The sequence below is a fragment of the Bicyclus anynana genome, chromosome 8 (genome assembly GCF_947172395.1).
Source record: "Bicyclus anynana chromosome 8, ilBicAnyn1.1, whole genome shotgun sequence".
In the NCBI taxonomy this organism is placed as follows: domain Eukaryota; kingdom Metazoa; phylum Arthropoda; class Insecta; order Lepidoptera; family Nymphalidae; genus Bicyclus; species Bicyclus anynana.
The window spans coordinates 11,141,019-11,155,027 of NC_069090.1; the positions used below are offsets into that span (position 1 = coordinate 11,141,019).

At 34.1% G+C, this 14,009-nt stretch overlaps 1 protein-coding gene across 1 annotated transcript in view; it reads left to right on the forward strand.

Annotated features, from left to right (window-relative positions):
- The first annotated feature begins 1,346 nt into the window (after positions 1-1,346).
- LOC112048396 (bicaudal D-related protein homolog) overlaps positions 1,347-14,009 on the forward strand; it is a 123,613-nt gene continuing 110,950 nt past the window's right edge. Inside the window, exon 1 of the mRNA XM_024085911.2 lies at positions 1,347-2,079. Coding sequence (XP_023941679.2) covers positions 1,657-2,079 — 423 coding nt within the window. The 5' untranslated portion in view covers positions 1,347-1,656. The remainder of the gene's footprint in view (positions 2,080-14,009) is intronic.

The following is a 14,009-nucleotide window of genomic DNA, read 5'->3' on the forward strand; positions in this document are numbered from 1 at the left end:
TAGGACCATCAATCATAACTAGCGTTGGCGTTGGTCAATCGTGTAGGAGAGACATAACGTTTGAATGCGATAATATTGAAAACAAACAGCTTCTACGCCGTTGTTTTAAGGTTCATATTGCAATGGTACTCCGAATTTCGTGGCCAAGCAATATATATACAATTGATAGATCAATAAAATAACTAAGCGACGTATGTTTATTACTTTGTGTAAACCTAAAAAAATAATTATGTGCACTGTACAAAGGTAAATCGATTTAGCTTCTCCTTCTAGCGGCATTATTTAGGCCTTTAGATCTTATTTTTTTTAACTTTAGACCTTAGACCTAACTTTAGACCGTATTTTTTATTGTCTAATTAAAGACGTTTCGTAATAGTTACGTACCTACCTAGTAAAATTAAAATTGTTTATTGCACTTTTAAGAAAATGTTTTTGTTAACTTTGCTAAATAGAACGCAAAAAGAACGAAAATCTCGGAAAAAATATTGCGAAATTAATAATTACCATCAAGCCTTTGTTTTCAATGACGATTAAAATAAAGTCAAGGTTCGTTTTTGCTTCAGATTATTTTAATATATTTTTATAGTATTGGTATGAGATCACTTCCTATAAAACCCAATAAAAATAAAAATCTTGCACCAATATGGACTGACCGGCCACTCTCTTTATTACCTTGATGTTATCTCTGTCTCTGTCCAACGTGAAAGATTATAGCTTACCTTTATTTGCCGTTTCACTTTAACACACGTGTTGTTTTGCCAAAGATTATGTATTGTATTCGTGTGCATTAATGCCTACGAAGAATTAGTTTTCACTACTAGCCATTTTTGTTTTGGTTTCTTTTGTATATAAACAATTTGAAACTTTTAATAATATTTCTAATCGTAGGATTGCTGTCTAGTAAAGAAAATTTTGTTAATAAGATTAAAAATCAAACTAGATTATTAAACCAAACTAGATTAAAAATAAAACTTTTTCAGCAGCTTTTACTTATTATTACTTATACTAGAGAGAAAATGTGTAACTTAAGCGCAATTTGTTAATTATAATTACACATTGTTAATGACTTAAGGTAAGTCATTAAAGAAATATAAAATTCATTTTTGTAATTCATAATTATATACGTAAGACGTTTACTTTAAATCTAATTTATCAATGCTTTATAGCTAATTTTAGGTATGCCTTGATATTACTGTCACTCAACATAATATTGTTCCTTTCGTTGGTAACCTTAATGTCTTCGGCTAACATTGTAATAGATAAATAAACTATAAGTTATACCTGTTGCACCTTTCGTCTGAATAATCTTTGACGCATTAGGCTCGATCCGCCTCGGAGGCTTTGCACCGCTTTGTTGTGTCCGAACCGTCGTCGAGGCAACATCAGTGCTTCGCCCGCGTGTGTGCCGACATAACAATATCGTGTTTCGTGCTTGTGCAGTGCCAGTGACACGGAAATGTTACGCTTGTGATCTCATAAAAATATTATAATGGCATTAAAAAAGGATTTCGAAATTCCAGTGAACGTATTCAAACAGATCAAGCTGCCCAAGCCCGTGAAACTACAGCAGGCATTCGAGAAGCTGTTCAAAAAGAACAACTACACGAAAATTGTTCAGAGTTAATTTACTTTGTTCGTTGTTATAGTTGAAATTAAATGGCTGGTGAATTTAGTGCAAATATTAGTAGAAGTAGTAGAAAAAGTCTAGATTACACTGATAAAGAGCCGCCGGATCGATCGCCTAACTTTATAACTGAGCAAACTGAATTTGTTGGTAACGGTAGTACTAACGCAATAAAACATCGAAGGAACAGAAGTAGAAGTGGTAACAGGAAACCGCCAGCGCTTCTGAGTTTGTCGGACGAGAATTTTTACGAGGATTTAGAAGATTACGTTAAAATGGCTGTTACAAGAGATGCTGTGAGGAACGGAAGTTCTGACGACGTGTGGACACAACTCCAACAGAAGGAATCTGATTTGCTGCTGGCAGCAGAACTGGGAAAAGCTTTGTTGGAGAAAAACGAGGAGTTGAAGAAAGAACAAGAGCGTACAGCGGAAGAATACTCCAAAAAACTAGAGGTGAGTTTTTAAATCTAGATCCAAATAATGCAGCATTCGCTGAGCTATTGTTTTACTTTGTTATGAAAACTTCTAATACAATATGTATACAATGAAATATTTCGGCGATATTGAGAACGTGAAACAATACTTTCTGATTTCTAAATTTGAATAGAAGATTAATATTGTTTAAGTACCATTATAAACAGTAAGGTTGGATTATAAATTACTGCTTATGAATGCACGTCAATCTCCGGAAAGAAATTATGTTCCTTGCTTGGATGGACCCTGTGTCGAATGTTCTTAGAAAGGTGGAAAGGACATTGGTCAACTAAGGTCATTGGTAGGTTAGCTGATTGGTATTTTAAACTAGATTCGATTATATTAAAATAAGATATTGCGGGCACATTAAATGGTTTCTAGAATTTTTAGCTAATTGCACCTTCTCACCCCTTACAATAAGCAACAAGTCTACATTATTGGAATTGACAATCGTTTAGCAACTTTTCAGAAGGATTCCTTAGTTCGTGGAAGTTCTAATATGCGGTGTCATAGGTATTTAGAGTTAACAGTTTATAACTAGTCATTTGTTTTTATTAGATGTATTTTCGTCAACTGCTACTATTTTAGTTTCAACCTTTCACTTTCCATTAATAGCTTTACAAATTAGTACTTAACGGATATTTTAGATTGTTACCTATATCATACAACTATTGTTAAAACCTATTACTTCTTTGAGTATTTACCAATATTCAATTCTTATAAACATACTTGGTGATTCAATTATAATTATCACCTATAGCATGTAAATCTTGCTAGATTACATTTAAATACAAATCAATACTGTGTACAATAGTTTCAAGTATTGTTTGACTACCTGTTTACTTTACTTCCGCAATTGAGGTTTTAATTGTTGGTAAGAAAAAAACAGTCGATAGTCCTTCGGTAGGAAACGTTAATTTTTTATTCAATGACAAGTTGACTGCGATCTCACCTGATGTTAAGTGACGATGCAGTCTTACTCTTAGATATAAGCAGGCTTGCTTGAAGGAGGTACAAGTTTACCAATACTCTGACGGTTTCTACGCGGCATCGTACCGGAACGCTAAATCGCTTAGCGGCACATCTTTGCAGTTATGGTGCTAATAAGCTACGGCTTATATTTGACGAAAATTTAGTACAGCGAATTAGGTTACTCTTTAGATTAGAGGTGTATTAAAATTACTGATTATGCACGTTTTTTGAAAGAATTGACTATTACAAATAGGTATGTACTGTATGGTATTACGAAAATCTTATTTATAACAATGAATCACGCACTTGAAACAACGTTTTTCACATAAACTAATGCTTTCCCGATAAGATAACAGTTTCATTGCATAAATGGAGCACGTATAACGATATACGTGTTGATCAAATGTAAACCACAATACATGTAAACATAGACTACATTCTAAACACACGTCACGTCTGAGGTGAAAAAGGATAATGTTTTTTAAATAAAATTTTATATATAAATGCCCTAACACGTACCACTTGAGTGCTTGAAGATAAATGAAAACTCGACGAGTTTATCTTTAGTTTAAGGGATTCCTATGGCCCTCGCTGAATTTAGGCTTATTTAAGCCTAAATTCAGCGAGTTCGTCTTGTTTAATTTAGTGGTTCCTACGGTCCTTTAATCGTAATTATGCCTTATTACCCTTTAACTACATCATCAAACTAGTTCTAGTAAAGATTTGCAATATACCTTAAGTCCAATCGTAGTAGTACTAATACTAATAGTATTTGTTAATACTAAAAGTAGTAGTAGTAGTAGTACTAATAGTATTAGTACTACTTTCATATCTATGAATATGAGCAAAATATAGTAAAACGTGATGGTACAGAAATGGTCGCATAAATAAATTGTCGCAACACATCAAAACTGTAAAATTACACTTTACATGAGTTACATGATATCAAAGAAGTTAACGTGTTGATCTAGTTTGTCTTCGTTGCCATCTTGAATTTCTAGAGATCTTTTTAACATCAATTTATCTTGCTAACACCAATGTTTGCATTTTTTGAGTAAGAATATTGAGACAAAACAATACTTATGTCAGAGATTGATGCAAATTTTGAAAAAATTCAATCTACAAGTTTTACCTTTAAAAACATTCTTTAAGTGAAGGTCATTCGTTCTAACAACACGTACAATATACATCTATATTCCCATTTGTTGAGATAATGATTTTGATTATTATAGATATAGAGAAAATTCCGAAGTCTGTCACTTTTATCATGATTGCTTATCACGTTCTGTTATCAAAGTTTTATATTGCGTATATGATTGTATGCTTGTATGTATTGGATGTAGATAAATAAACATTCGCAAATGTAAGTATAAATGTAAAATCACGATTCCTTTCTCTAAGACGATCTTAGAGAAAATAAAGGTGATTTATTTGTGTCGTTATGTGTGATAGCAGACTTAAACTTTCTGAGGCTTTTCTTATTATTCTTTTTGAGTTAAATCGTAACAAACAAACAAAAATCTTACATTAGCTCTTAATAATATTAGTTTAGTTTCTACATATAAAACATGAAGCGTTAGCTTTGGCGTTCTCTATGTTCATAAAACACATTATTTTTTATTACTCATTCCATCAATAAGGCTTGCCAAATCGTCTGGTAAAAGTACAAGTTCCAAAATTTGGGTTAAAGATCTTAAAAGTCCCGTTATAACGCCTCTTGATTCACAGTAGCCCGATACAAACTCACAAAACACCTCTCTGTTGAAGACAAGTTTTTGGATTTTGAGGCTGTAAAGCCAAAAACCTGTTGACCATGAAATTTGTATTATTAACTAACTTTGTTCCGTAGTATCACTATCATAGATCCCTTATAATTAGGATAAAAAGTATACATGTATTCTATCTAAACTATAATCTAAATCTGTGCTAAATTTCATCTAGATATGCTCAGGAATTCTGGTGCGATTGAGTAAAACATTCCTAATACCTAGTAGTTACTTATGACTACTAAACTTTTGTTGATTTAAAATTGAATATTACAGCAAAATAATAATAAAGAGATGATTCGAATCTTTTGCATTAATAATAAGGTGATCATGTTGCCTCAAAATCTAGTTTTGAACGTACAAAATCAAGTCGAAGGCAGACCGCGCTTCTAACCCTGAGGCATATGAATCAGAGAGGGGAAGCGAAAATATTCGTGTGAATTGGCGGTTTGTAAATAAAATAGAGGTGGAGATCCTTAGTGTCTGGTACCAAGGTTTGAATTTGGTTTGAATAATAATATTTGTATAACATGTTTTCTAACGAAACTCAGATTAGGAATCACGCTACTTTCGGGTGGAGTCGGAAAGGGTTTAATAGGGTTTGCCCTCGAATATATTTGATTTAATAAATTCATAGAAAATGTCTAGATTGTCTGTATGTTTCTCTGTTTTTCCTTTAATGGAACCTCAGCAGCGTTCACTGATCACGATCACGATATTCTTCGGATCTACAGAATGGATTACATTGAGAATTTCGCACTTAGGTTAAGTGTGTTCTTGTTCGGATCTAGATTGAGACCTTTCTGAAACCCTTATACTTCTAGGACTATCACTTCTATCCTAGCACCCAGCTGTTATACCCGCGCAGTTCCCATTCCTAGAGGAATATAGGGATAAAATAAAGCTTTTAATTCTTGCTTATATTGTAGTTTTCTTTTGGTTTAACAATTTTTTAAATAACAATATTCGATATGCAAATCTTAAATACGAAAGTTATCAAAGTTAAATTAAGGTTGTGGTACATATATCTAATGGGCGAATAGTGCGTAACACTAATAAATTCGGTCATTAGTTTTTATCTCACCGCTGTGTTCGGAAACAGACATTAATGATCAAAGTCATGGATCAAATTCAAGATCAAATAAACCTCAGAGAAGTGCATGAAGTATTTAATGGTGTCAGACGGCGACCTCACGGGAACCGGTTTGGAAGCTATGCAATTATGTTTCCGAGTGTCGTTGACCGTGCGATGATATTTGGAGAACGATTTTGTGACTGGAATAGTAATAGAGGAATGTCTGGATAATATAGCCTATTTCTCACTGGAGTATGATTTTAAGATCCAATTTTAGTGCATTGCTCAGTAGCTTGTCGTATAAGTTTAAAATATAAACTCATTTAATCCGATTTTGTTCCATAATATCACAAATAATGTAGGTCATTTTTATTGAAAAATTTATTTGATAGAATAGATAAAAAAAATGTCTTCTTTTATTCATCGTTTCTGATAAAAGAAGACAAACAAAAGGGATTAATAAGGCGACGGTGAATCGAAATGTTGGAAGAGGAAGGCTAAAGTTTAGTTCCTGCACCTCATCCAGGACATTATCATTTAAAGAGCAGGTCAAGAGAATCTTAAACTGACGATATTAAGCACAGATCATTACAAAGTAGAAGAACATGATCTCTGCCTTACCGCTACTGGAATGAGCTGTGTTTGTATTCGTTACTTTCATACCGTATGTAAGTAACGAATACTTACAAATAATTTGGATTCAAAATAACATAATTCCTTGAAGTCGACGCTGAATCAAGTGCGAACTTCATGTTTAACATTATCGACCTACAGACATCTTGGTTGTTGTCGGGTAACGACCTCGTAATAATTTTCGGTCAATCTTTTTCTAACTTAAGATTTCAGTTTTTTGTTGATTGAACTAATGCATTTTACAAGGATAACTACGAGTAGGTCGTTATTTCTAATGCCTAATCTATTACTTAAAATGTACCATATAAGAGATGGTTTTTTATACGTAGGTATATACCTTAAATGAGATGGTTTATTATGCCTTCCTTTATTCTCCTTTACTTAGATCCTTCCTTGCTTAGAAGAGGAGATATTTTGAACATCTGTAATAACTAAATCTTATCCCTAATCCACGCTTTTTCTAGTCTATTTGTGCATCGTTTTCTGTATTTTTCTTTAGAAAATATATCTCAAAAACTACAAGGCTCGTCATGAAAAATTATAATAACTTATTTTAAACGACTTAATCAATGCGTTTTCTAGTTCTCTTGTGCATCGTTTTCTTTATTTTTCTTTAAAGATATCTCAGAAACTTCAAGGCTCCTTCCATCTTTAGAAAAGGAGATATAAAAACAACTGTAATTATCTTATTCTTAACATCCTTATTCATGCTTTGTCTAGTTCGGGTGTGCATCGTTTTCACTATTTTTTTTTAAAAGATTACTCAGAATCTTCAAGCCTCCTCCTTTCTTTAGAAGAGAAGATATCAGCTAGCCTATTCACTATTTTGGTCTTTATCAACCTTTCAAAGTGGACCACAAATCAGTTGATGGAGTGTCATCTACATAAAATGATATCCACCATGCACCGGTTGATATTTGTAGTTTGTATCATAGTGTGTAGATGACATTTTGTCGATTGATTTATTTGTTTTGGTGGGTTGATAATATAGGTCAAAATAAGAAATAGGGGTGCAAAACAACTGTAATAACTTATTCATAACGCCCTAATCCTAAAGCTTTTTCTGGTCGTTTTGTGCATTGTTTTCTTTACTTAAGATGCAACAGGGAAAACCTCAAGGAGGTTTAGTATGAAATCATTGTTACAGTCATGCAACGACTGGCGGAGGCTTCTCTCTGTGAATATATAAATATAAAGCAACTGATGATTCACCGACCGGTCCGTGAAATAACGTAACTGTTGTTTGTAGTTTTCGTGCAACCAACTAGATCAAGTATTAGCACAATATAACCTTTTATAGCTGGTTATGTTGCTCTGCGTTTTCGAATGACTCTGTCTTTTGTAATAGCTAATGGACAAAAGAGATTCATAACCGTAAACTCGCTTCGATTTTGCGAGTTCTAAGTATGGCTATTTTAAGTATTTTTTTTTTATTTTAAGTAATTTAAATTGACCACTCTGTAAATCTTACAAATGTTAATAAATGTCATTAGTGATAAGTAAAGTCGAAAACACGCCCTGGGCTGAAAAGAGCCCACAACCACTTCTGGGTTTTTATTATTAGGTACCATTTGACAATATTGTCGTAAAACTAGTAGTCTATATTATTTCCAATCTTTTTAATCCTTTTTATAGGTAACTAGTAACTACTCGTTTAAATTATTCTCAGTTTATATGTTAAAGGTATCGAAAATAAAGAAATTACCTTAAAGGCTTTATTTAATTAAAATTGAACGTTAAAAAATGTTAATTTGCAGAAAAAAAATCCATGCGGATGAAATTCCAGACTTCCGCTAATACTAGAATTTATGAAACATGAATTGGAAAGAATTGTAAAAATGTAAACTTCTATACTTAAAGAAGGTAAAGTTTGTAGTGTTGTAGGGGATAATCTCTGGATCTTCTGAACCGATTTTGAAAATTCCTTTACTACTAGAAAGCCACGTTATTTGTGAGTGTCATAGGCTATATTTTATCCCCGTATTCTTACGGGAACGGCTACTACGCGGTTAAAACCGCGGAGCGTTGGCTAGTGGCGAATATTTTAGCTAATAAAAATTCATAATTATCGGCGAATATTCGTGACTCGTTAGCTGATGTTTCAGCAATTAAGGCCGCGACCTCCAACTGTCTTGGGACCTAACATCATAATGGATATTTAGCAACAGTTCAGTCCAACTGCCGACTGTTTGACTTGCGTTTAATTGTTATACTTATGATGTAATATTTGCAATATGTGCGCCATTTTCTCAGTACATAGGTACATGGCTTTGAGAACGTTCAAATAATCTCTAAAAACCTCAAAAATCTAGTTTATATAGCCATATTTTCTATTACTAAATAGATACTAAGTCTATGAATGCTATATTTTATTTACTTTAAATAAACAGTGAGCTGTGTTAATGACTTAAATGCTCAGACTAAATACATAAGGACTAGTATCGCACCCAAATTCACGAACAAAATTTTCTGCCATTTTCTAAGGAAAACGAGCTTAGATTTCATACATATCTTATACTAAACTAGCAGTTTTGTTCGTTTTTTACACCATTTAACTACACAAGAAGGTATTTTTACGGAGGTTTTTAACCGACGGACACGATTGTAAACTATGAAACATCGATTCTATAAAGACAGTGTTTATAATCGCATAAGATCGTTGATCATATACTTTGACAGAAAAATAATGTCTTGCGAGGCAGGTCTTTATCTAATTAGTCTGAGCTTAAATGTGATTGATTAGTTCGTTTTGACTTTAAAACTATGTTTAACGAGACTCCAATGTTTGTTTTCATACACAGTTTGAAAAACCTCAGTTGCTTCACGTAGTTCGCTCACGAAGTGAGAGTGCAGCCGATTAAGGCCACGGCCTTGTGCACTGCCAAACTATCTGACATCAGTAACATCGAAAATATTGTGCACTGGATTATGGTTCAAATAACTGCGATTTCATTATGATTACCAACTAATTGGTATTAGGTGTTTAACGTCAGGAAGTAATCGTGCCATGCCTATTTTTAAGGGTTCTGTACCTCAAAAGGAGAAGAGAGAGAAAGAGAGAAATCCTACTTGGCTGTCTGTCAAAACCCGGGACATCACGATCGGGAACGTGAGGAAGTTAACGTTGAAATTAAAACCATAAACGACTTCGTAATCAGGTCTAACAATCCCTTGAAATTATAAAAAATCGAAGTAAGATACGGTCGTTTATACCATAAAAACGTATAATTTTACACTTTCAGGGGAATCTTTTATATGTAATTTCCCATTAATCTAGATCTAAAAACTATAAAGTTACTACAAGTATACGTATAAACAATCTAAAAACTAAACATTTCTAATTAAATCGCAGAAACAGGGAATTGAGTTAACAGTGTCAAGCAACATTTCCCGGACAGTTTAGGTTTTTTTTTATGAAAACTGAGGAAATCCTTAGGAACTAGGTAGTTAGTAAAAAAATCCGTTTTAATGTATTTTACATTTGTATATAATTTATTATCTACATAATTATTATCAGCTTATCTACGACCATTAAAAAGATACAACGTACGTACAACAACAACGTACAAAAGTTGATACAATACATTGTTAAACTAATGGTTTCCTTTAAAACCATTTTCATGTTTCAATGAATTTTTTTAGTTTTTTTGGTGACCAATTGATTATCTTCTTGATTGATAATAATTATTACTAATATTAAAAATTACCAAAGTTTTGTATAATTGTATTAGTCATTAATTAGAGAGGGTTAATTTATTATTTGAATCAATTACAGCGCGCAAATAATCTGAAATTACATTTTTATCCCGAAATTTCTCATATTCCTCCAATTTCTGAAACAGACAGACATGGATAGAATTATGGGTTTGGAGCATATTGGTTTGTTGGATCTCTATAGCTAAAAACCATCTCTTCATGATCTTTCAAAGAAGAAAACCCCATCATAATCTGTCCATTCATTTAGAAGCTACAATGCTACACACACAGACATGTTAAACTTATTGTTGGTGATGGAGCAAGCCTAGGGTGCCTGAGAGCGTGATTTGAAGTTTTGGTAAAAGGAAAATACTTGTTGAACTTTGGAATTACACATCAAAGACAACTGCCGGCGTCGCAGGGATTCGCTGGATGCAGGTGGCTCAGTATCGTGATGTTTGGAAGTCCTTACAAAAGGCCTATGTCCTGCAGTGGACGTCCATCGGCTGATATGATGATGATGATGATGATGATGATGATGATGATGATGATAATTTATTATTTTACAGGTGCTGTGTCGGCATCACTTATATTTTACTCGTAGATAACCCCTCTTTTTTACTTGGGGGATTAAAAACATTACAGCGTGACTCAAGCCACGTAAATGTCACAACCTTTCCTCGAGGTAAACTCTCGGCCTTAACTTATAAAATATACTAATGGCCAACTATACGAAGTAATAATAAAATCTATACTTAAATACTTAGGTAGATTTATAATATGTAAGTACATATTACTTGAACTTATAAGACAAGTAAAAAATTTGCATTTATTTTTTACTACCGAACGCTCTGCGTGTTTCCCGTTCCCGTGGGATTCCTATATTATTCGCTGACAATGTAGTTTTCCGGTAATTAAAGAATTTTTAAAATTGGTTTAGCGGTTTAGCCGTCAAAGCGTTATATATAATTCCGATTTCCCTTATTGACTGCAAACATATAAATAACTAGCTGAAGCCGCGTGGTTCCCGTTTCCGTAGGAACACGGAGATAATATATATATAGCCTATAGCCTTCCTCGATAAATGGGCTATCTAACACTGAAAGAATTTTGTAATATTAGTATAGATCTGGTGAAGTAGAATAAACATGTAGAATAAAATAAACATAAGCCTGCGTTAAACATTGCAAAAAGATAGTCAAAATGAATCATCTACCATAGTAAGGTTGTATTATATCCTGTTAAATCTTATTATACCTAATCTTGATAAATATTTTTTTTTATAATGTAATATTTTATAATGTATACAGTTAAATGTAATGTAAGTATTCATTAATCACAGATACATTACGCGATTTACCTAAGTGTATGTTAACTGTGCTATTGAGCGTGGGTATTTCGAAATTATGTAAAGTTATAATTTGAATAATCTACTTTCGTATAATTTCAATTGTTATTCTTATTTGGATTACATTAAACAGGTTTTTAGACATGCTTTGCGTTTATTTTTTGGTACTAGTTCTTCCTGCTTTCGTAATAAGATTTGCTTCATTCATTTATCTATCTACCTACTAACGGACGCCCTCGACTTCGTCTGTCTTTAGACCTTAATCCGGCCCTGTCACAAAATCCGTTCTTAGCGGACGACTACTGCCAAATTTGATCTTTGTACCGTTGTAAGTCAAGTGGTTTTTAAGATTTCGAGATGTGTGACCTTTCGCTTAAATTGATAGATACTTACGACTATAATAAGATTATAAAAAGGCATGTTTGTCAGTTTTTGAGGTTGTAGAAAGGTTAAGCCGATTTTAAAATGATTTTACCAATAGCTACATCGCCGAGTAACACACTTACTTCCAAACAAAACGGTCTCGAGCCGCCAGCATCCAGCGGCTCCCTGCAACCCGCTTGATGTCTTCGGTCCACCTAGTGGGGGGTCGACCAATACTGCGCTTTCCGGTGCGGGGTCGCCAATCCATCACCTTGGGACCCCAACGTCCATCGGCTCTTCGAACTATGTGGCCTGCCCATTGCCACTTGAGCGCACGCGCTGAGCTATACCAGTGACATTGGTTCTTCTGCGAATCTCCTCATTTCTGATTCGATCACGCAGAGAAGCAAACATAGCTCGCTCCATCGCTCGCTGAGTGACTTTGAGCCTTTTTATGAGGGCCACAGTTAGCGACCAGGTCTCGGATCCGTAAGTCATCACTGGCAACACGCACTGTTTGAAGACTTTCGTGATCAGGCACTGAGGAATTTTGGAGGATTTGGAGTTGGATTCGGCGGTTTACCTCCTTCTGAAAATTGGACCTACCTAACTGGATTGTGTGTCCTAGGTATATATATATACTCGTCAACAATTTCGAGCGCAGAGTGGAGCGGTACATGAGCGTTACACATGATCTTGGTTTTACTCATGTTCATTTTAAGGCCCACTTGGGGATTACCTGCATTTTATCAATTTAGCATTCACACGTAAGAGGCCTCTGTAGCTACGTACTGCTATTGACTAATGATAATATTGAGTCGGACCTTACTTTGTAAGTATAAGATGGTAGGACGATTCAAAAGGATACTATCAGTTTATCTATACGTTGAGCAGCATTATTTTCTGGCCAAGATCACAGGGCCTGTACGTACGTAAAAGTTATTGTAAAAGTAGGTACGTCGATACTTATCAGTTATCGATTTTATTAATGACATCGGCCAAGGTTAATGTCCAGCCTTGTTGATTCTAAAGGTATACATGTCGCAGAGATATGACAAAAACACGTATTTGGTCCCTAAGGGATTTGATCAAATCACGGAGAATGTTATAATAACAACATTTTATCTATTCCCTAAACAAATCTAGTGAATTGAACAAATCATGTCTTACATCCAAAATTCCATACATTCATACTCATACATGTAATGAGGATGAATGTATGAAATTATGGATGTATGAGAAACCAGAGTTTGTATCAAGCGTTATGTAATTTCCTTTTCTTTGGGACGGCTTAATTCCAAATTCCATCTTGCGCCACTGCTGATCCTGTAAATGATCCTGTAAATGACCCACCTGATGGGTACCTACCCATCAGGTGGGTCATTTACAGGATCCGTTATGTATTGCTATCCAATCTAGTTTCAGGTAGTAAGTATAGACTACGTCTTAGTCCAAGTTAGCATGTCACTTATCTTATGACTGTTGAGATTACAACCAAGCGCCCTAAGCGGTAACTTGGTAAATAAAAAAAAATGTAGAATTATTTTAACCTTACTTGTTAAAAGCATGTTCCTTGTACATATAAACGTATCTTGAACCATACCAAACATAGCTCACTTACATGTTTAATAAAATATAATAAGTACCTACTTATGTTTAGTTTGTATATCCTTAGGTGACTATTTTGTTTCACCTTGAAATATTTGTATCTATTCTGTTACCTAAGTATCTACCTAGCTATTTCATTACGATTAATATCGTTACCGAGTAACCCACATAATGTAATTAATGTAGGTAGGTACCTAACCTACCGGGCACCCGTAAATAATTGAAGGAAAAATCGATAGAACTCCGAGCCATGTTACGATGACGTCACATGGCGTAGACTTACTATTGTAAGCTTCGTAGCTACATTAATATTTGCCTATTTTAACAGCCTACTACAGTGCAAGTCCCCCTCCTTATAGGAGAGGGTATGTGGAGGTTAGGCTCACCATGCAATGCGGGCTGGAGAGCTTAGATGATAATGTTAAATTCATTAACGAATAAAATTAGA